The sequence below is a fragment of the Otolemur garnettii genome, unplaced genomic scaffold (genome assembly GCF_000181295.1).
Source record: "Otolemur garnettii isolate 467f Iridium unplaced genomic scaffold, OtoGar3 scaffold00002, whole genome shotgun sequence".
Classification (NCBI taxonomy): Eukaryota; Metazoa; Chordata; class Mammalia; order Primates; family Galagidae; genus Otolemur; species Otolemur garnettii.
The window spans coordinates 5,778,601-5,799,273 of record NW_003852397.1 but is presented as its reverse complement, the minus strand read 5'-3'; the positions used below and the strand labels follow the sequence as shown (position 1 = coordinate 5,799,273).

At 39.1% G+C, this 20,673-nt stretch overlaps 1 protein-coding gene across 1 annotated transcript; it reads left to right on the top strand.

Annotated features, from left to right (window-relative positions):
• The first annotated feature begins 1,518 nt into the window (after positions 1–1,518).
• Positions 1,519–18,786, top strand: CD164 (CD164 molecule). The gene is made up of 6 exons (XM_012806415.2): positions 1,519–1,785; positions 4,326–4,409; positions 6,083–6,154; positions 8,488–8,523; positions 14,223–14,276; positions 16,213–18,786. Exons 1-6 carry the CDS (start codon positions 1,611–1,613, stop codon positions 16,377–16,379), a joined length of 588 nt encoding a protein of 195 aa, XP_012661869.1. The 5' UTR covers positions 1,519–1,610; the 3' UTR covers positions 16,380–18,786.
• Positions 18,787–20,673: the final 1,887 nt, after the last annotated feature.

Here is a 20,673-nt window from a genome sequence, read left to right as displayed (position 1 = left end):
ACAGCAACCTCCAACTCCTGGGCTTAGGCGATTCTCTTGCCTCAGCCTCCCGAGTAGCTGGGACTACAGGAGCCCGCCACAATGCCCAGCCATTTCTTTGTTGCAGTTTGGCCAGGGTCGGGTTTGAACCCGCCACCTTCGGTACAGACATTTCTTATTTACTTCATGGCCCTACGTTCCAAACGGAAGGGGCCAGATCATTCAAAACGATCCGTTTCTTGTTTACATCCAAACAAATCTCCAACGAGTGTAGTTAATGGAACAAATGTTCATAGTCATGAGGGTACAAAAGAACCACGCTGATTAACATTCCAGAGGGAAATAAAAGCTTTCGACTTGAGGCAAAAAGGTAAAGCACTTATGTAGTCATCTTTTTCAGTGTTTGTGGCTCAGCAAAACAGACTTTCACAAAAGTAATTAACATTCATGTTATAAGGGCAAGTATTAAAATTACATGATAAATACAAAACATCTCAAGACACAGCATTAAATACAACTTTTAAAGTTTCCACTTTTTTTACTAATTGACACATGCATATCAAATTTTGCAGATACTGTATTTTGAGACTGGGCATCAGATGGCGCTCACCCTTACTGGAAGCCTGGGCAGCGCCGGAAAGCTTACTCTTAAAAATCTAGCTCCGATGTCAGGCAATCCCGTGTCTAGGTCAAGTTTCTTTTCTGAGTTTCAATTTCCTCCCCCGTAATGTGGGGGTGGTAATCTGCCCAACAGCCTTGCGATTCATACTAGCTTTGGTTCTCTGACTACAGCCCTGGAGTTTGCAGCGCTGCCGCCACAGTCTTAAATTGCCGTTCGGAAAAACCAATATGGGAAAGTGTGACAGGGGGAGACACTATGTGGCTCTGGCAGGACCACTTTGAGGACCTCAGCCGCTCACACTTTGTGGGCCACGGAGCAGAAACTCAACCACGTGGTGTCTCCATTTCCCCCAGGGAGTCCCATCACAAAGTTACTTCCAGCAAAATCGATCTTAAAGGAAAAAGGCGGGGGAAGGGGAGGTCTTATCGAGGATATAAGTAAGCACTTTAGGGATGTGGCAGTGCGGCACAAGTTTAGTTCTTGCTTCGTTTTACTTGCACCTCTTGGAAACAACATCAACCTTAAGCGCAGGAGGCGCAGCCGGACAAGTCACGCGGGGCCGCGAAATTACAGCCTCGCGGGGGCGCTCAGGAGGACGCTGCATGCCACGTCACGTAGGTTGTTCCATCCGAGCCAGGGTGTGGGTTTTTCTTGTGGCGGGCAGGAGGAAAGCTCACTTGCTCCTTGTGTGCAAAGCTGAGAGCAAGAAAAATCATTCGCAGAGGTCAGACAATTTTCTTGCCATACTATAGTCTCTTTGAGGGGCAGCATCCTTCGGTTTCCTCTTGACTTCAGTGCTTCCCCCACCTCCAGTGGCATTCCCATTGGTATCGCCCACACCCCGCCTCCTCTCAGCCTCGCCCCTGCGCGCCGCCGCCTGGGGCCCTCACGTGACCCCCGCGCGCTCCCGCGGGGAGCGAAGTCTCGGAAGCCGCGCCGCAGGGGACGGAGGGATTGACTGAGCGTTGTGCGCCGCAGCTTTCGGCCGGACACCAGCGCTGGGGACACGATGTCGGCGCTCTCTTGCCGGCTGCTGTGGGCCACCACCTGCCTGGCCGCGCTCTGCGCGCTATCTGCGGAACCGAACACGACCCTGGCCCCGCTCGGGACGACTGTGGAGACCACCACCAAGATAAACACGAGCCTGGTGACAACCCCCGCACCGGTCACCACTCCGGTACCAGGTGGGCGCCACCAGCGGGCTTTCTGCCCTCGCCCGCCCAGTCAAGCCGTACTTTCTCCCCCGGGTGCGCCGAGGGTCGGGCCGGGCGGGCCGCGCTCCGGTGCGGCGGCTGCCAGGGCAACATGGCGGCCCGCCCCGGTCCAGTAGCGGCCAGCGCGGGTGGGGAGCGCCCGGGTGGGAAGGGGCCGGGCAGCCCCCGAGGCTGGCGGGCTGTTTCCGACCCCAAAGTGTTGCACGTCGCGGCACTTCTTAAAAGTGCGTTGTAATTCCTAGCCTCACCTTGGGCTCGGAAGTGGGGACGTGGCTTCCTTCCGCGGTGGCAGCTGCGGGGTTGATGGGGGGGCGAGGTGACGCGCCTCCGAAGTTGGCGGTGAGGCCGCGCTCCCTCCCCGGGGGCCAGTCGTTTACCCAGGGTTTCGCTTCCAAGGAACCCTTCTCCAGAAGTTGATGAAAGAGGAAAAGAGACACTAATGCTTGTTGGTGTCTCAGACTGGGTTACTTGGGATTTAATTGCATTGATTCTGTAAGTAGGGGTGGAAGGTAGCAGATTTGAGCACGTAAGTAGTGAAAACTTTATGGTCCATGTTGTGTCCTAAGGGTCTGTATCTTTTAGTACTTAAGGCGAAACTGGAAGAGAGGGGGCGAAACCTAGGAGGTTGAGAGACGGGGATATAAAGTACCCCTCCCGGTGCCGTCTGTTCAGTAGGTTGTGTAATGGGGGTTGGAACGCAGGTTTATCGATTTTTTAAAACCCGATAAGGATCCTAACTTTTGTTAAAAACTGCCGTCTAGTGAAGTTGGTTAAAGCACACACACCGTTAAAGGAGAAAGTGGTATATTCTGTGACGACACAAAAGAGGGAAGAAAAGTGAGTTGGAGGTATTAAGGTGAAGAAATTCTAGATGTTTAAACATGCAGTCCAGTATGATTGGTTATTCGAGTTTACGGTGGGTAAAGAGTATCTTGGCTTCTTGACCGTGGTGTTGCTGAAGTGTAATGAGTATGCCGTGTCATTCATGTTGTTCTAAAACGTCTTTAGTTTAAATATTTCACAATACTTAAATACAGTGAAGTAAATTTAACACTTCATTTTTGTTAGCTTCAGGAAGAGATGATTTTTAGATGAAAAAGTAAACTGCAGTACAATACTGGAAATTCTGACCACTCTATATTTAAGATGTTGGAGCAGAATGTTTTTTGTCTTCTGCTTAATCAGTTTTCTTCTCACTTGTGATGTGTGCAGAAGTTGGGAATAACAAGTTAATTGTCTTTGTGTAATTGAAATGCATGCAAAGGAGGTAATATGTATTTTCTGGGCATCTTAGTTGGATTAAGGTGCAGTCTGAAAGGTGGCAAGTTTTATTTATTATTAATAATACTCTGCTACACCCTTCATCTAGCACAAAAGATTTTAAATATGTAGCATTTATTGTTTATACATATTTCTGAAGAATTTGTCGCTCCTATTTTGTAGCCCTTCCCACCTTGGATGTCCCAATCTTTAGTAAATACTTAACCATTGAAGTATTGAAATGCAGTGCGTTTGCAGAGTGATTTTTTTTTTGTTGTTTTGTTTTGTTTTTTGAGACAGAGCCTCAAGCTGTCCCCCTGGGTAGAGTGCCGTGGCATTACAGCTCACAGCAACCTCCAACTCCTGGGCTCAAGTGAGTCTCCTGCCTCCGCCTCCCAAGTAGCTAGGACTACAGGCGCCCGCCACAACGCCCAGCTATTTTTTGGTTGCAGCCGTCATTGTTGTTTGGCGGGTCCGGGCTGGGGATTCGAACCCGCCACCTTAGGTGTACGTGGCTGGCACCTTAGCTGGTTGAGCTATAGGCGCCAAGCCGTGATTTTTTTTTTTTTAAGGTGCAAATGAGAGTGTGTGTTGCAGGCATCTAGTTTATTAGAAAATGACTAAAACCTCCTGTAGTCCCTTTGTTTGTCCAGACATTGAATTGTAATTAGTCTTCTTTGAGTACTTGTTTCTAGACCTTTCTGCATAAACTTTGGACAAATACCTTGTTAACTTGTTGAATTATACACACATGAATGTAGCCCTTCTAGATGTTATCTCCAGTTGTGTAGAACCCTGTGGGGAGAGGAAGGTTTGTGAGTTGAGAATTCCTGGGAAAATAACTCCTTTGCGGAAGGAGCACCCTCAGAGCTTGGAATGCCTGTGAGGATCTGTAACTATTAACAGTCCCAGAGTTTAATCTGATATTTGGGGGCAGTGATTTCCCTATGGGTAGTGTTGGTTTTAACAGCAAAGCCTTTTTTCTTATATTTTTATCAATGAAAGATGCTTTGAAATGTTTCAAGAAACCTTGAGTAGCTTTCAGATGGTTTGCCCTGTGAAAAAGGATTGTGCTTCAAGGTACTAAGTGTAGTCCACTACTTTGCTTTTCTTATCAAGTTTTATCTTTTATCTGAATTAGTAATTTTGGTGGTATGTATTATGCTTATTGTTCAAAAAAGAGAAGTAGTATAAACTCCATTGAGGTGTCAGCTTAATTCATTGATATTTCATATGTTCTTTCCCCTCAGAAACCTGTGAAGGCCGAAACAGCTGTGCTTCCTGTACCAATACTAGCAATGTTAATACTACCTGCTTTTGGATGGAATGTAAAGGTAAGAAAGCTTGAGGATGCTTTTTTTCTCAAAAAAGAAATTTTGAGAATGCAGAAAATAACATGTTTAGAGACACTAATACTTTGACCTTTTGAAAATTATGTAGAATATTTAGGACAGCATGCACTATTTATTTTGCAGATCTGTTCTTTAAAATGTTAGTTTCTCAACACTCTTCCTGAAAATCTCTTCGTGTCTCCCATCCTCTCTCTTCACAGAGAATTTTAGACCCGCACCTCTTGCCTCAGATTTCTCATTAGCTAGGACTTCAGGTGTGCGCCACCATCCCCTGCTTTTTATTTTGTTCCCCAGTAGTTTTTAAAGGAAGAAAGATTTTAGCCTATTATAAGGACTGAGAGTATAGTAATACACTGGAATTAGCTGTGAAAGAAAGTTTTCTCCTAAAAACTGTTAGAGACATTTATCTGTCATTGTCCTGCAAGAGGACGTAGAAAAGGAGTATGAAACTTTGTTCTATCCTTAAATGCAGGGGAGGAATGAGGTAAGGGGAGAGGTGACTTTCCTGTGCTTTTGTTAAATTTAAAATAAGGAAAGTTTACATGTATTTGATTGAGTGGGGAACAGGTTGAAATGCAAATAAGGTTTTTGTTCAAGCCAAGTGATTATGCCATGTATTATTTTAATCTGTTTAAAGTGGTTGCTTTTTTTTCTTATCAGGAAAACCGTTTTGAAGGTTAGTTTGTTTTAAACAAAAAGCCAAAGCTACGTGTTAAGTTTCTTTATTCTTTGGTGAAATGTGTATAGTTCTAGAAGTTATATCACTACATAAAGTTCAAAAAACTCTTTAAAATGAGGGTATTAACTAAATTTGGGATTAAATTGACTTTTTTGTTGTACTAGTATATCATTTCTTTTAGGTCATAAAATAGAATTTTAGGGTGCACCCCAGCCCCCTATATTCAGGAATTGGTGAAATTTTGGAGGTTGAATACTCTACTTAAAGATTTGTTGGTGAAGGCTCTCCCCTTATCTTGCTCTAAGTCTGCCTATACAGGAAAGCTAGATTAGAGTGGTGAGATCTGGAACAGAGGTTCTACTGCTACTATGGAGCGTCTCCTCAGATCTGACCACTTTCCCCTAATGATTCTGCCCTCTTTTGTATATTCTGGCAGCCTTCCTGGATTGTACAGTAGATGTGCCACAATTCTGAGATCTAAGTGTTCCAGTTTTATCCATTTGATTTTTTTTTTTTTTGGCGACGGTTTTGTTCTGTTGCTCCTGCTAGAGTGCAGTGGCATCAGGATAGATCACTGCAATCTTAAACTCCTGAGCTCAAGCAGTACTAACTGGGACTGCAGGCACTTGCCACCCCAGTTGGCTAATTTTTTCCCTCTTTTTAGTAGAGATAGGATCTCACTCTTGCTCAGGCTGGTCTTCTGAGCTCGAGTGATCCTCTCCCTTGGCCACCTCCCAGAATGCAAGGATTATAGGCATGAGCCATTGCACCCAGCCTTATTTGGATTTTTAAGAGTTAAATTTTAGATCCTGTGTAATAGCCTTAAACAGTGGGGAAAGGAGACAAGCAGTATTTGTTGGTCTGTGGACTTCTGAAATTTGGGGGTTTGATTTTTTTAGAGCTTAGTAGCAAAATCAAAGACAACATAAATGAGTGCTTGGTACTTTTTGTCTCTTTCTCTTTTTTTCCATAATAGATAAGAGCTATTGTTCACATAATTCAACAGTTAGTGATTGTCAAGTGGTGAATGCAACACACTTTTGTTCTGGTAAGTATTCATATTGGTTGTTGGGAAGGTGGCCACAGAGAAGTGAGATCAATCAGATCAGTGCCTCCCAAGGCTTTGTTTCAAGTTTGTTTAAAGCATTGCCATGATTCTCATCTTGTTAGAAATTTGGATGTAAATATTAGATTTATATTGATAAAAGGATGATATTATTAGCAAAAGTTTGGTACTTGTTCTTGGGGCCACATTAGAAGAATAAGCACAAGTGTCTGGAGGAGAAGGAAAGGAAGGTTTATTAAGTTGCTGGCAAATGAGGAAAATTACAGACTCCCATCTTACAGTATCAGAAATAAAGAGCTTTTCAGCTTTGGGGTATTACTGTGTGGCTGTGGTTGATGATTCTGATCCTCTCCCACCTCTGAGAGGGACAGGAAGCCACAGTTTCATTGAGCCATCTCCTGTGGTACAAAGGACACTCTTGCCCCTCCCAACCACTGGCCTGAGGCAGGGATACAGATTTAACTTTCCAAAGTTTAAAGAGATAGCTTGGTCTGTAAAACTTCCATATTTTCTTCTCTGTTACATATTTTGAAGCTTGGTTTCAAGATTTAGCTATGTTCTGGAATTTTATAAGTATAGATGTTTCATCGCCTATTTTTTTTTCCTCCTTAAACTTTTCCAGGAATTCACTGTAGTTTAGACCCTATCTTTATTTGCATCTTACAGGCTTGGACAACCTTGTTTAGGCACGTTTGGGGTTATGGTACTGGTGATTTTTACATTTTTGTCATCAGCACAGTATGTGTTATAGTTAAATGAACCTTTTCTATATCCATCCACTTTCTGTATTTTATTTACTTATTTGAGACAGAGTCTTACTTTGTCACCTTTGGTAGAATGCTGTGGGGGCATCATAGCTCACAGCAACCTCAAGGCTCAAGTGATTTTCTTGCCTCAGCCTCCAGAGTAGCTGGGACAATAGGCATGTACCACAATGCCCAGCTATTTTTAGAGACAGGGTCTCGCTTTTACTCAGGCTGGTCTTGAATTCCTGAGCTCAAGCAATCCAACTGCCTTGGCCTCCCAGAGTGCTACAATTATAGGCCACTGTGCCTGGCCTAAACAGCTGATTTTTTTTTCTTTCTTTTTTCCTTTTTTTGGAGTCAGAGTCTCACTATTTTGACCTCAATCGATAGAATGCTATGGCGTCACAGCTCACAACAACCTCAAACTGTTGTGCTCAAGCGATTCTCTTGCCTCAGCCTCCCAAGTAGGTGGGACTTACAGGTGCCTGCCATAGGGCCCGGCTATTTTTTTTTTTGCAGTTGTCATTGCTGTTTAGCTAGCCCAGGCTGGGTTCGAACCCACCATCTTAGGTGCATGTGGCAGGCGCTGTAACCACTGTGCTATGGGCACTGAGCCAAAGCTGATTTTTTTCCTAATGAGTATAAATTAATGGGAAAGTCATACTCCTGATTTGGTGCATAGATAATAATTGAAGAGAACAAAAGATTTTTGAAAGACTACCTTAGACTCTTGACTTTTGGTGGGTGCTGCTCTTCCCGCCATCCCAGTATAAACTTTGTAACTGAGGCTTTCATTAGCATAGATCAGTTTATTCAATGCCTAACTTGTTTAGGTGGTTCAAGAATATTTTTAAGATTTATTTTAATGTGTGAGAATAAACTAATAACTCTCAGACCTATGATTTCATGATGATACTGCTTAGAGACAAGATTATGTAAAATTTTTTTAAGACACATATTTAAAGAAAGATTGAATAAGTAACGCTATTTTTTTGATGATATACCAGTTACAAACAGTTTAAACTGTGAAGGACATGAACCCTCAGATTACAAAGGTTTGATAAATGGTGAACGAATTTACTTTCGTCTCACGTATAGGGAGTCTAGAGGACTAGAGTGTCGCTCTGCCACCACTGGGGACTCAGGCTTCTTTAGGTTTTTACACTTTACTTCTCAGGGTGGCTTTGACCTTGCTGTGTAGGGTGAGTGCTCATTTCACAGCCATCAAGGTGATTTTCCAGCCAGCAAGAAGAGGAAGGGAAGGGGAGAGGCCCATGTCTACCTTGAGGATACTTCCTGGATTACTCATGCTACCTAGACATGTAGGAGGTAAAGAAGTATCTTTCCAAGATAAGGGGAGGTGTTGCTAAAAATTGGCTTTATTTCTAAAAAGAGAAGAATGGTATTGGGTGGAGCAATTGTCAGCCTCTTGCACAGGTAGTCATAAGTGTTGTAAAAATTGTGAAAATGGTACTCAAATGATTGCAGGTCAGGAAATAGCATAGATTGTGAAATTTTGATAGTTTTGATGTATATGATTTTTGTTTTCTTTTTTTTTTTTTTTAATAGCTCCTACTACCATTCCAGCACCAACTAATTCTACAGGTAATTTATTCTTCTGTCTTTCAGTATTTTTAAGCTCTCTTGATGGATAAATTTTTAGTAATTAAACATCCAAAAGTTGTCAGTGTAATTTCAAAGATCAGTAAAGACTTACGTAGTCTTGGACCACAATTATTATATTAATGTGTACTGTTTATGACAGTGATGTGTAGCTCCAGTGTTTTGTTTTGTTTTTTGAGATAGTCTTACTTTGTCACCCTCAGTAGAGTGCTGTGGTGTCACAGCTCACAGCAACCTCAAACTCCTGGGTTTAAGCGATTTTCTTATCACAGTCTCCCAAGTAGCTGGAACTTTAGGTGCCCACCACAACGCCTGGCTGTTTTTTTGTTTTCAGCAGGCCGGGGCTAGATTCAAATCTACCAGCCCTGGTGCACTTGGCCGGCACCCTACCAACTGAGCTACGGGCGCTGCCACAGCTCTAGTGTTTCACATTTTAGGAATCTGAGCAAATCTGCTATGGCTTTGCATGTTAGCTCACAAACTGCTTTTTATGAATTTTGTGGAAATCTTGGGAAATATAATATAAAAACTTAAACTGTAACTTTCATCATGCAGAGCTACACCAAAATGTTGTAATTGGTTAGTTGCTTCTGGTCTTTGCTATGTATATCTAAATTAAGGACCACATACACACTTTTTATGGAATGGGATGATATGCTCATGCACTTTCACGATTTCCCTCTTACTTACAGTGTGGTCATAACACTTTATTCCTCCTGCTCTTGATTGGAAAGTTGGGTCATCTCTCATTCACCATGCAGTGAACATCTTATATAAAATTATACTTGCATGTATCCGTGGTTGGATTGATTCAAGCAGAACCCCTGGGTCAGACAGTATGATTATTTTGAGGTTTTTTTGATACGGATTATTTTCCAGCAAGATGTATTCATTTTTATCAATAACTGGACATAGTTTTTAATCAAACCCTTAACAGCACTAGATAATATTTCCTTTTAAAATCTTACTAATTTGACAGGAAGAGTAAGTGCTTTGCTTAACATTTTACTAATATTAAAATGCATCTATTCTAGGACAAGAACTGAGCTAGATAGGTGGTAGGGAAATAGAGGCAGATGTCAGCCAACATTTGGTCTAGTATAGGAACAGTGAAAGATACCAGTGAGTACATGTGTTGGGGAGTTTGTAGGAGGTTATCCTGGGTAGCATGGGAAGACGTGGTAACAGCTTGGTGAAGATGCTGGCTTAAGGTACACTGGTAACGTACAGAGAGAGCTTCCCAGGTGGAGCAGGGTGGTCAGCACATTTTATGTGAAAGAGTTCAATGAGGTTGATGGAGTGTTCTGTGGAAGGTGCGGATGTTAAGCTGGATAGTCACCAAGAGCAGGCATTGGAAAGTGCCTTATTGTTAATCTTTAAAGATTTTAAGCATGTAGGCCATATGATCATGCTTACATTTTAATTAAAATTACTTATTTTGTCCTTCTGGAAAGTAGATTGGAAAGAGACCAGAGTGAACTCAGGAGATGAGATGACCTGTTAGAGTAATTCTAGAGAACATGTTGAGAAGGCTGCAGGTATATGCAGATAGGAAATGTCTTGGAAAATATGGATCAGCATAGGCAGTTGTAGAGGCTGCTTGAATCACATGCAGAGCGGATGGATAGGGCTTAAGGGCCAAACTCTAGGAAACAGTATCTAAGAGTTGGGAAGAGGACCTGAGTGGAAACCAAGTAAGAATGGGTAGAGAAGTAATAAAACCCTAGAAAAGTGTGTCCAAGAAAGTAACATCATGTGGTTGTAGGTATAGTTTTTCAAAGGGAAAAGTCGTCCAGTGCTCTAACAAGGGCAAGAACTTGATAAGACTTGGACAGTGTGTTGGAGTTAGCTTGGACAAGCTTTTGCTAGCCAGCTCTGTGCAGCTGTTGCCAACCCCATACTAAGTGATACTGAGTTTGTAATTTGATATTGGCCAAGGTAGAAATGATGATGACATGGATATCTGCAAATGGTACAGAACTTTATTTTGAGCTGATTATTATGCAGTGGTATGCTAATAAATGTTTAGGACCTGTTACAAGTCATTGACTAAGGTGGATACTAAAGGTTGACGAAAGCAGAGGTTTGGGGAGCAAATGCATTTCCAGAAGGTAAGATGTGAACCGAAAGGGAGTGAGGGGAAGACAGTTTCCTCTAAACCATTGTAGGTTCACTTTTAATTTCTTTCCCTGTGAGTCCACTCTTGATATAGTGTGTTATTGCTTGTTCTACCCTGGGTCCTCCTGTGAACTACCATACATTTTTTTTTTATCTGTTTTTAGTTCTGTAAAGCAGGCTAGAGCTTGGCTGCAGAAAATGCATCAATTGACTGTCACTTAATAGTTGTAAAACATTTAGGTGGTCTTTTTCCATGGCTGTGTATATTGTGTACATTTTCTCCTGAAGAGAGCACAGTGAGAAATTAAGGGACAGTTAAGGAAACAAACAATTTAAAGAACATCTGAGTTATGTAGAAAGATGTGCATGGAAGTTAATTATGATGGCCCTTCCCCAGGACGTACAATACAGAGAGCAAACAGAAGGACCACAGTTTGTCAGCGATGCAGGGAAGAATGTCCATAATGTGCTGAGTGGAAGACAAAACTGTATTAAGCAGTTCCCTTACAATTTTACCTTTTGTTACACTTACACCTAGAAAAATACCTGGCAGGAAGTAACTTATTACTCTGGATGGTAGGATTACTTAACTAACTTTACTTTTTGAATTTTCTTATTATCAGGAGCAGCTTTAACAGCCTATGAACTTTTTTTTTAAAAAAATGGCTGGTGCCTTAGCTGCTTGCGCCACAGGCACCAAGCTTTTATTTTTTTTTTTTGTAGAGACAGAGTCTCATTTTATCACTCTCAGTAGAGTGCCATGATGTCACACAGCTCACAGCAACCTTCAACTCTTACACCTAGGCAATTCTCCTGCCTTAGCCTCCCAAAGGTGGAACTACAGGTGCCCACCACAACACCCAGCTATTTTTTTTTTTTTTTTTTTTTTGGTGCAATTTGGCTGGGCCGGGTTTGAACCCACCCTTGGTATATGGGGCTGGTGCCTACCCATGGAGCCACAGACGCTGCCCCAACTTTTTTTTTTTTTTTTTAATGATAAGAACATATTGTGGCTTAATAGAGGTGTATATTCCCTAAGTAAGGGCTTTATTTTGAAAATTAAAAATGAATGTTAAAAGAAGTTAAAAAATGTTAAAAAAATTAAAAATGAATGTTAAAAAAAGCTTAATATAGGTGTATATTCCCTAAGTAAGGGCTTTATTTTGAAAATTAAAAATGAATGTTAAAAAAAGCATATTTACAAAAAGAATTCATTTTTATTGCGTTCTGAGAGTGAGTGGTAAGAACCAAACAGCAAATGTGCAGAATTTTTTTTCCCTTTCTGTCAAGCAAAATAATAGTGTGTTAAGATTGAAAATAATGTCTATTATTTCATTTGTAGCAGTGTATTTTTTACAGTTAATGCATAATATACATAAGCAATAAAAAACTTGAAGGGAATAATGAGTCTTAAAATCATATCCTCTAATCTAGGAATTCTATGTAAGAATCAGGCCTAGGAAAAATGAGATCAGATATTTCCCTTTAAAATATTCATGGCATGGAGAAATGAGGAATAAGAACTGTTCAGTCAAGAACAGGATGGACAAAGATGTAAAACAATGTTGGAAGCAAGAAGGGAAAGGGAGCAAATGTGTATGAACGTATCATCAGTAGTATTAGCATGTCATCTATTGGCTTCTGTTAGTATTGATACAAATACAAGTCTGATCAGAGCTTTCAGAAATACAGGAAAGACTCCCTTTTCTTATTAATATTCCTTAGTTTCATAGGATCCTATCAATCGTGGGTATATGGTCAGTTTACCTGTATGAGAACCCTGGTCTTTCTAGATCTGTTTTTTAAGTGATATTCTTAAATTGCCAAATTATACTCTTTTGGTGTATAATTACTGTTAAAAACAGAACTTCCTCTTTTTTTACTTATATTAATGGAATTTGGGAGGATGCTTATTCCTATTTTTCTTTTATTTTGATTGGTTTAAAGATAATATACAATGAAAGATTACTTTTTTTTTTTGAGACAGAGCCTCAAGCTGTCCCCCTGGGTAGAGTGCCGTGGCATTACAGCTCACAGCAACCTCCAACCTCCAACTCCTGGGCTCTAGCGAGTCTCCTGCCTCTGCCTCCCAAGTGGCTGGGACCACAGGCGCCCGCCACAACGCCCGGCTATTTTTTGGTTGCAGCCGTCATTGTTGTTTGGCGGGTCCGGGCTGGGGATTCGAACCCACCACCTTAGGTGTATGTGGCTGGCGCCTTAGCTGGTTGAGCTGTAGGCGCCGAGCCTGAAAGATTACTTTGTACTTACGCTTCATCAGCAGCTATTTGGCACCTTTTCCCTGTCTTTGTGAGTTAAGCATTTCATTTTGAAATCTCATTTAATGTATATTAAACAGAAGTAACATTTATTTTTAAATTATCTTTAACCCTTAAATTCATTTTTCTGAAACAGTACAGAAATTAACATTTGTGTATATAGTACCGTATATTTTTCATAAAAGAGATAAACTTCTTTTCGCACTGAGTTCATATTAAAAAGAAAATATATATACATAAACCTCATGTGATTTATCTTCCTCCAAAATCATCCCTAGGTGTCCACCAGAGTAAGCAAATTCTCACATTGAAGTCCCTGTGCTGTAAAGCCTGACTGACCTAATTATTAACTGAGACGGGATGAGGAGCTCTTGAACCAGTGACTCCTTGTCTAGAGCAAGTCCTTTTTGCTTTCCAAAAATTTGAACCCTAACTTTAAGGACAAACTCATAGTGAAACCTTTCTCAAATGCTCTAGTAAACTTTGAATCCATTAGTAGGTAGGTCTTGGAATAGGAAAAATATTACTTTGATATCCTATATCCAGGATCTTCCTTTTTAATACTGGTATGAGAGCCATTATAGATGACTCCTAGCAATGTACATTAAAAGAGAGCTTTGGTTCTTAAAATACTTTGATATTCAAACTGGTTCTTAAGAGAGTGCATTTCGTTGGCGGGCTCTTCAGATGGTATCGTGGCCTCAAGCGATGTGGTTTTATCAGAACACACCGTGCTCATTGATTTGCATGCTGTCTTTGGTTGTTTCTGCATTACACAGTGCAGAAAGACTAAAGTATTCGCTGTCTCCTCCTCTATGGAAAATTTGCCAATTCCTGAAGTGAAGAAGGTAAAGATAGGCAAATTTTGACACCCCCATAAGTACTAAATTGCACTTCTTTCCATGACTTCAGTAGTTTTTGTGTTAGAAGCAAGGTTATTTGCTTAGAAGAGAACTATAGAGAATCTGTAGTTCCTCTCACCTGCAGATTCTTGCCCTTGTGTGCCCTTTTTTTGCAGACTATCCAGATGCATATGTAGATTTTATACTTAGATATATACATAGATATTAACAAAGCTAAGAATTTTATGATTGCGGAATGTTTTTAAGTACCTTTAAATGCCAGTGTTCTTAGATGCCTAGATATGTTAGGGAACTTAACTGAAATTTCGCTTTCATCTCTAAAAACCTTAAAGCAGGCTGAAGTTGGAAGCATTATTTTAAAAAGATGTTATGTAACTGGAAGTTAGAAATTTAAACTTTTTAATCCATTCTGTTTTCATTTTAGCTGAAAACACAACTCTGCCTTCTTCCTCTACAACTTCCACAGTTCCTACATCAGGTAATTGAGGTTTTTAAAACTCCCAGTCATGTTGGATGTGTGTACAGTGTTGCCGTTTACTTTTTCCACCATCGTTTTCTAGTTTTGCTCAGAAATGGTTATGGAGTTGAAATTCTTCTCTTGTGGGGGACCAAATTAGAAGCTACTAAAGGATAATAATAATTTTAAAGCTGAGAGTCCTCTTCTAGTTTTTAACTGTATAATTACATTTGGCATGGCACTTTAGAGTTAAATAATAATGTTTTTATAAACTTTTTCAACACAACTTACATGTGAAGTTTAATTTGTAACTACTAATAGCCATCCTTTTTACCAAGAAAAGCCAAGATCATCACCAGGTATGCACCACATCATTTCTAAACATTCTTCAGAAACTGTTGAAGTTGCATATGAAAATTAACTTGTGATTAACTCGTGATTTGTAATTAATTTGACTGCCTTAGGACACAGGAACTCTTTTTCTGTTCATATTTAAAATAAACTGTTGACTTGATACTGATGAATCTTTTACTTGCCTTTTGTAATTTTTTTTTTTTTTTTTGGCTTCATGCTTTTGCTACTGTTCTTTTTTTACTCTTGTAGCATTTTACTTCCTGAAAAGAAACTCAGATTTTCATGTTTTTTTCCTTATGACTTGGTAAATACTTTGGTAAAATTTGCTGACAGAGTACTATTTAAGATGCTTTTAATGGTAAGTTTTTTTGCTTGTTGAAATTGTAAATTATAGATTTTTGTTGTTGTTGTTGAGACAGAGTCTCACTCAGTCACCACAGGGTAGAGTGCTGTGGCACCATAGCTCACAGCAACCTCAAACTCTTGGGCTTAGGCAATCCTGAATAGCTGGAACTACAGTTGCCTGCCACAATGCCCAACTAGTTTTTTTTTGTTTTTAGCAGAGACAGGGTCTTGCTCTTGCTCAGACTGGTCTCAAATTCCTAAGCTCAAGGGATCCTCCTACTGTGGCGTCCTAGAGTGCTAGGATTATAGGCATGAGCCACTGCCTGGCCTCCAGATTTTTATTTTATTTGTTTTAGAGATAGGATCTCGCTCTGTTTCCCAGGCTAGAGTATGGTGGCTCATCGATAGCTAACTATAACCTCAAATTCTTGTGCTCAAATGATCTACTTCAGCCTCCCCAAAAGTATTGGGATTATGGGCATGAGCCACCGATTCTTATTATTTTTGTAACTTGAAAAATTGCAGCTGAATTTTTGATCATTTTACATTTTTTTATTTTTTGAGATGGAATTTCTTTCTATTGTCCAGGCTGGAGTGCAGTAGTATAGTCATAACTCACTACAGCCTTCAACTTCTAGGCTTTAGCAATCCACCTTCCTCTCAGCCGCCCAAGTAGCTGGGACTACAGGAGCATGTCACTGTGCCTACATAAGTTTTTCTTTGTTTAGTGATAGGGTCTCGCTATGTTGCCCAGGCTGGTCTCAAACTCCTGGGCTTAAGTACTCAGCCTGCCTTGGCCTCCCAAAATGCTGGGGTTACGGGTATGAGCCACTATACCTTGGCCTTGACTTTATATGGTCTTAACTTTTATGATACCTAATTTCAAAAATCAAGAATTTTCAACACATTAATATTTATACTACTAATTAACTTGAAATGTATTGTTTGAACAAATTATTGCATATTTTTAAAGTGCTTCTTGGCATAGTTTTCTATACTACTAGAATCTATTTCTGTTATTTTCATATTTGAAGTAGTACAGCAGCACTGACCGCTTGATATCCTTGTATGGAATGAAAAATGTGATTGATAAATGTCTTCTTTAATTAGAGATAAATTCTAGCTGTAAAGACTTGACTGAAAAGAAATTACTTTATAGAATTTGACATGGCAAAATAGAAGCTTAAGTGGGTCTTAAAATTGTAAGAGAGGATCATGAGACTTGCTGAGGATTGTTTTTTCTTGTCTTATCTAACAGGTCCAACAAATACCACTTTGACTCCAACCTCACAACCTATTCGGAAATCTACCTTTGATGCAGCCAGTTTCATTGGTGGAATTGTCCTTGTCTTGGGTGTGCAGGCTGTAATTTTCTTTCTGTATAAATTCTGTAAATCTAAAGAACGAAATTACCACACTCTGTAAACAGACCCTATAAATTAACAAGGACTGGTGATTCATTCATGTAACTCAATGAAACCAAAATACTATCTTTCAAGATGTCCCACGTGGAAGACACTATTCCAGGATCTTTAAATTTGCAGCGGATGCTTCTAAGATACTTGGGAGCATTGTTGCTGAAGAAAAATCAGTTAAATCATTTTGTTCAACAGAAATACTTAAAATATTCTGCATGAATCCTCATGGCTGTCTTCTTTTATTTTAAATGGCTGCTGCTGTGGGATTATATGTTTTTTCTTCACATGCCAAACGTAACGTTCTATAAGTGATAGAAAATGTTGTCTTGTGTAGACAGCATCATGACTCTTGGCAGTCTAAAAAATGTAGTCATTTTAAAGCCTGAAAGCTGCATTATTTTCATCCTAACTCAAGATATAATTTAATGAACAGAATTGAGAGTGTGCCAAATGAGTATCAATCAGGGTGGATTTGGCTATCATTTCAAAATTGGAATAAATTTACAAATTTAGCAGTACTAAACTATATAGACTAAAATTTTGTGTTTGATAAGTTATTTTTTCTACATTAGAATTGTCACACAGGGAATTACATTCCAGATTTAAAGAAATGAGTGGAAAGGATACAAACCATTAATGTGTAACAGGTTATTGTTCATACTTGTAAAGCACCTTATATCATTAAGAAAATAAAGATCAGTGCCTTAAAAGACAGACTGAAAGATATGCCGTAGCTTAATGTTTATAATTTGTTCTTTCACATTGAGGAAGGTAAAGATTGGTCTGAAAATGTAACTGTTGATAATGAGCACTAGTCAACCTGCTTTGAGATTCCGTACTGTTAATATTTAATTGAAAATTTATCTACTTTATTTCAGAGCTGAGAAACTTAAGCTAAAGGATACAAAATAAAAAACTTCACATACTGAACCTCCCAACATTTTTCTTAGGGTTGTTGCAAAGTATAGAAACAAAATTGATTACATTTCCTTTATACTTCAAAATAGTATCCTTAACTATATTGTAACTTGAAAGGATTTTCACCAAGCTGTCTTGAAAAATAACTTCTTTCGTGGGGTAAGAAGGAAATAAGTTGTAGATTAATTTACAGACTGTTCAAATGAGACAATCATTTTAAGTTTTCAGACAGCAAATAAGACCAGTGTGATTTCAGAAAACTTAAGAATTTTTGATCGGATTATAAATTTTTGATGATTGCCCTGGATGAATAGACTGCTTTCTCTTTTTCTTTCTCCTTTCTCTCTTCCTTTTTTCTTGGTTTCGGTCCCATAGTCTAATAGGCATGCATCCTTTCATTTCTATAGTTTTGTAAAGCACTAGTTTTTTGGGGTTTTTTCCCCCTCAGTTTCAGAGGGTTGCTTCTCCCTTGCCTTTGACACATTGGATTAGTTCAGAGGCCTTAATTAGTTTGAATGAGATTTACTTTTCTAGGTCTTTGATTTTTTTCTTTTCTTTTCCTTTCTTTCTTCTTCTTCTTCTTCTTCTTCTTTTTTTTTTTTTTGTTGTTGTTAGAATGTCTTTAGCCTATAGTGACTGAGGTTAGTACTTGGTTTTCCATATTTTATAGTAGGAAATGACAAATGTCTTTGGTTCAGTTCATAAACTGATACTTTGCATTTAATTAAAAGTTCTTAAAACGAACAGTTACTGTTGCTTTGTTACTTGCTGGTACAGCTAGTTTGTTTTAGTTGCACACTTGTACATATACCTAATGTTTTCAAGTGCCTTAATTGTTTAAAAATCTCTGGCTACAAAGGTTTTTGGGAAAAGATTGGTTTACCTCACATTTTTGTTTCCATTCGTAGTAACATCTGGGGACCTCACAAAATTTATCATGGTGCCATGGCTGTTAATTTTTAGTGAGTGCTGTAAGATTCATTTGACATATACAAAATTTCCATTCTTCCCAAGGTGGCAAAAATTAGCTACAATGATGTAATTGTCATTTACCTGGGTACACACATCAGTATCAACACATGTAGCAAGTTTTATGAAAATGTAACTTGAAGTTTCTTCTGTAATCTTGAGCACTGCTGTAACAGTAAAAGCATAATAGAAAATTAGAGTTTGCAGGTTTGCAGACATGCTCTTGAAACAACTCACAGCCTTTTCACTCTTTCCCCTCTTCCTTTTGCAAGGTAGTATCTTGAGCCATTAATAATTTTTGGGTTTTTTTTTTAAAATCCAGAAGGTATACAGAAACCTTTTCAGATTTTTCATCTGATTTGTTCATGCAGATGTACTTCTATCAAATACCTTATTGTACCTTACAGATATTTGTTGCACAGGCAGACACTGCTGTATTTAGAAATTTCTATTTTAGTTCATTAAAAACTGCAAAACGAATCTGTATCATGTACCAAACTGATTTAAAATAAATTTACATGTTTATTAATCTCTTATTGACTGAAGTGTGTTGCATTATTAGTGCTAATGGATTTACCTTACTGATTTCTTTAAGGGAAGGTTTTCTATTCAATTTTCATTGTTCCTCTAGACTAGCAGATAACAAAAGTACATACTGTGTATTCATCGGTGGAGAAGAGAGCCTTAGAAATGATAGTTGGAAGGAGGACTTGGTATGCCTATGGGAGGGACATGCAAGATAGTCTTACGTAAATCCATAAAAATCATGCCCTAGCCTACCTATTATTTTGAAAGGAATACCATCTTGTTTAATATATCTGAAAGCTTAATTGTTTGTGACTTTCTGTCTTGTTCAGATTTACCCAAAGTAAAATTGGGTGCGAGGGCATCCACCCACAGCCTGTGGCTGGCTATGAATCCTTAGCTAAGAGTTGTCTTGGGCTGCACGTTAAATATAAAAGCAAAAGGTCCCATGAGCAAAAAGAAGATACATGCATAATTCTGTGATATCTGCAACCACAGATAAGCATTCATAACCAGCTGAGAGCTGAGGTTGGATGCCCCTGGTAGAGTACTTTATGGTAAAGATAGTATAATCCACATGCTGGCATGCAAAATCTGGCTCCATTGATGCATGTTGGTGAGGGTAATTCTATGTTAAGTCACTGGACTTGTTCTAAGATTTTAGGTACTCATTAAGCCTTAAAACCTATAGAGGTAGATTTATAATGTTTTAGGAATTAACCTACTGTTGGTTTTATATTAGCCTTACATATGGTCAAGTTGGTAAGTATTAACAAAGCTGTGCCAAGCTTAATAACTCCCTAAAACAGCAAGAGACATTATTTTGATCTAAATGGGGTTTAAAGATGTGTTTTAGATAAGTGGTACTATATTTTTACCCACATAGGTGCCTTGTCCTGTGCTCTTCATTACTTACATAGATAACACTTGCCTTCTGCCTGACGGATGGATGGATGTCCTTTAACATTCCTGATTACAGAAATGTGTTCATTACTTGTTGGTACAGCTGTTGATGAATTCTTAGCATTTATGTTCCTATTTGTTTGGAATGCACAAACCAGTGGCCCTGCCTAAGCATGATTAGTATAAACCACCTTTGATTTTAAGAATTTTGTTGGATATGGAATTCTAGGTTGACAGTCTTCTGCTTCCAGTGAAGATGTGGATCCATCGCCTCCTCATTTGCATTGTGTTCTCTGACAGGTGCCGTTATTGTTCCTCTGTGCATGTTTCTCTGCTTTTAAGATTTTTCATCATTGGTTTTAAGTTAATTGATTATAATTTGCTATAGTATAGCTTTTATTTCTTGTTTTTGGGGTTTATTGAGTTTTTCAGGTCCACAGTTTTCAACCAGTTGGGAAATTTCCAACTATTTTATCATAAAAAATTTTTTTCTTCTATTTTTCAATTACAGAAGCAGCTAGAAATTGACCCACAGCTCACCAATGCATACATAGGTTTTGCTTTTTTTTCTTAAAATTCTTTTTTTTAATTTTAGATCATTTCTATTACTGTCTATGTTAACTAGTATTTTCTGCTATGTCTATTCTGTTGTCTCTTTCAGTGTGTGTTTCATCTCGGATGTAGTGTTTATTCATAGACGTTCAGTTTGGGCCTTTTTTAAAGTGTGGTTCCCATTTCCACACAGCTGCTCATTCTGTAGTTCTTTAGCATGTCAGAGTAACAAGTTTCAACGCCTCCCGTGTCTGCTAATTCTGACATTTGAGTTTATATTGATTGATTTTTCTGTTTATTGGAAGTCATATTTTCGTATTTCTTTCCTGGTTGGCAGTTTTTTATTGGATGCTAAATATAGCACATTTTATCTTGTAGGATGCTGAGGTTTTTTTTATTTTTTGGTATTTAAATATTCTCGAACTTTGTTCAGA

Coding starts and splice junctions, on each gene's coding strand:
- CD164 (XM_012806415.2), top strand. CDS start 1,611: ATGTCGGCGCTCTCTTGCCGGCTGCTGTGGGCCACCACCTGCCTGGCC. Junction 1,786..4,325: donor GGTCACCACTCCGGTACCAG/GTGGGCGCCACC, acceptor CTTTCCCCTCAG/AAACCTGTGAAGGCCGAAAC. Junction 4,410..6,082: donor CTTTTGGATGGAATGTAAAG/GTAAGAAAGCTT, acceptor TTTCCATAATAG/ATAAGAGCTATTGTTCACAT.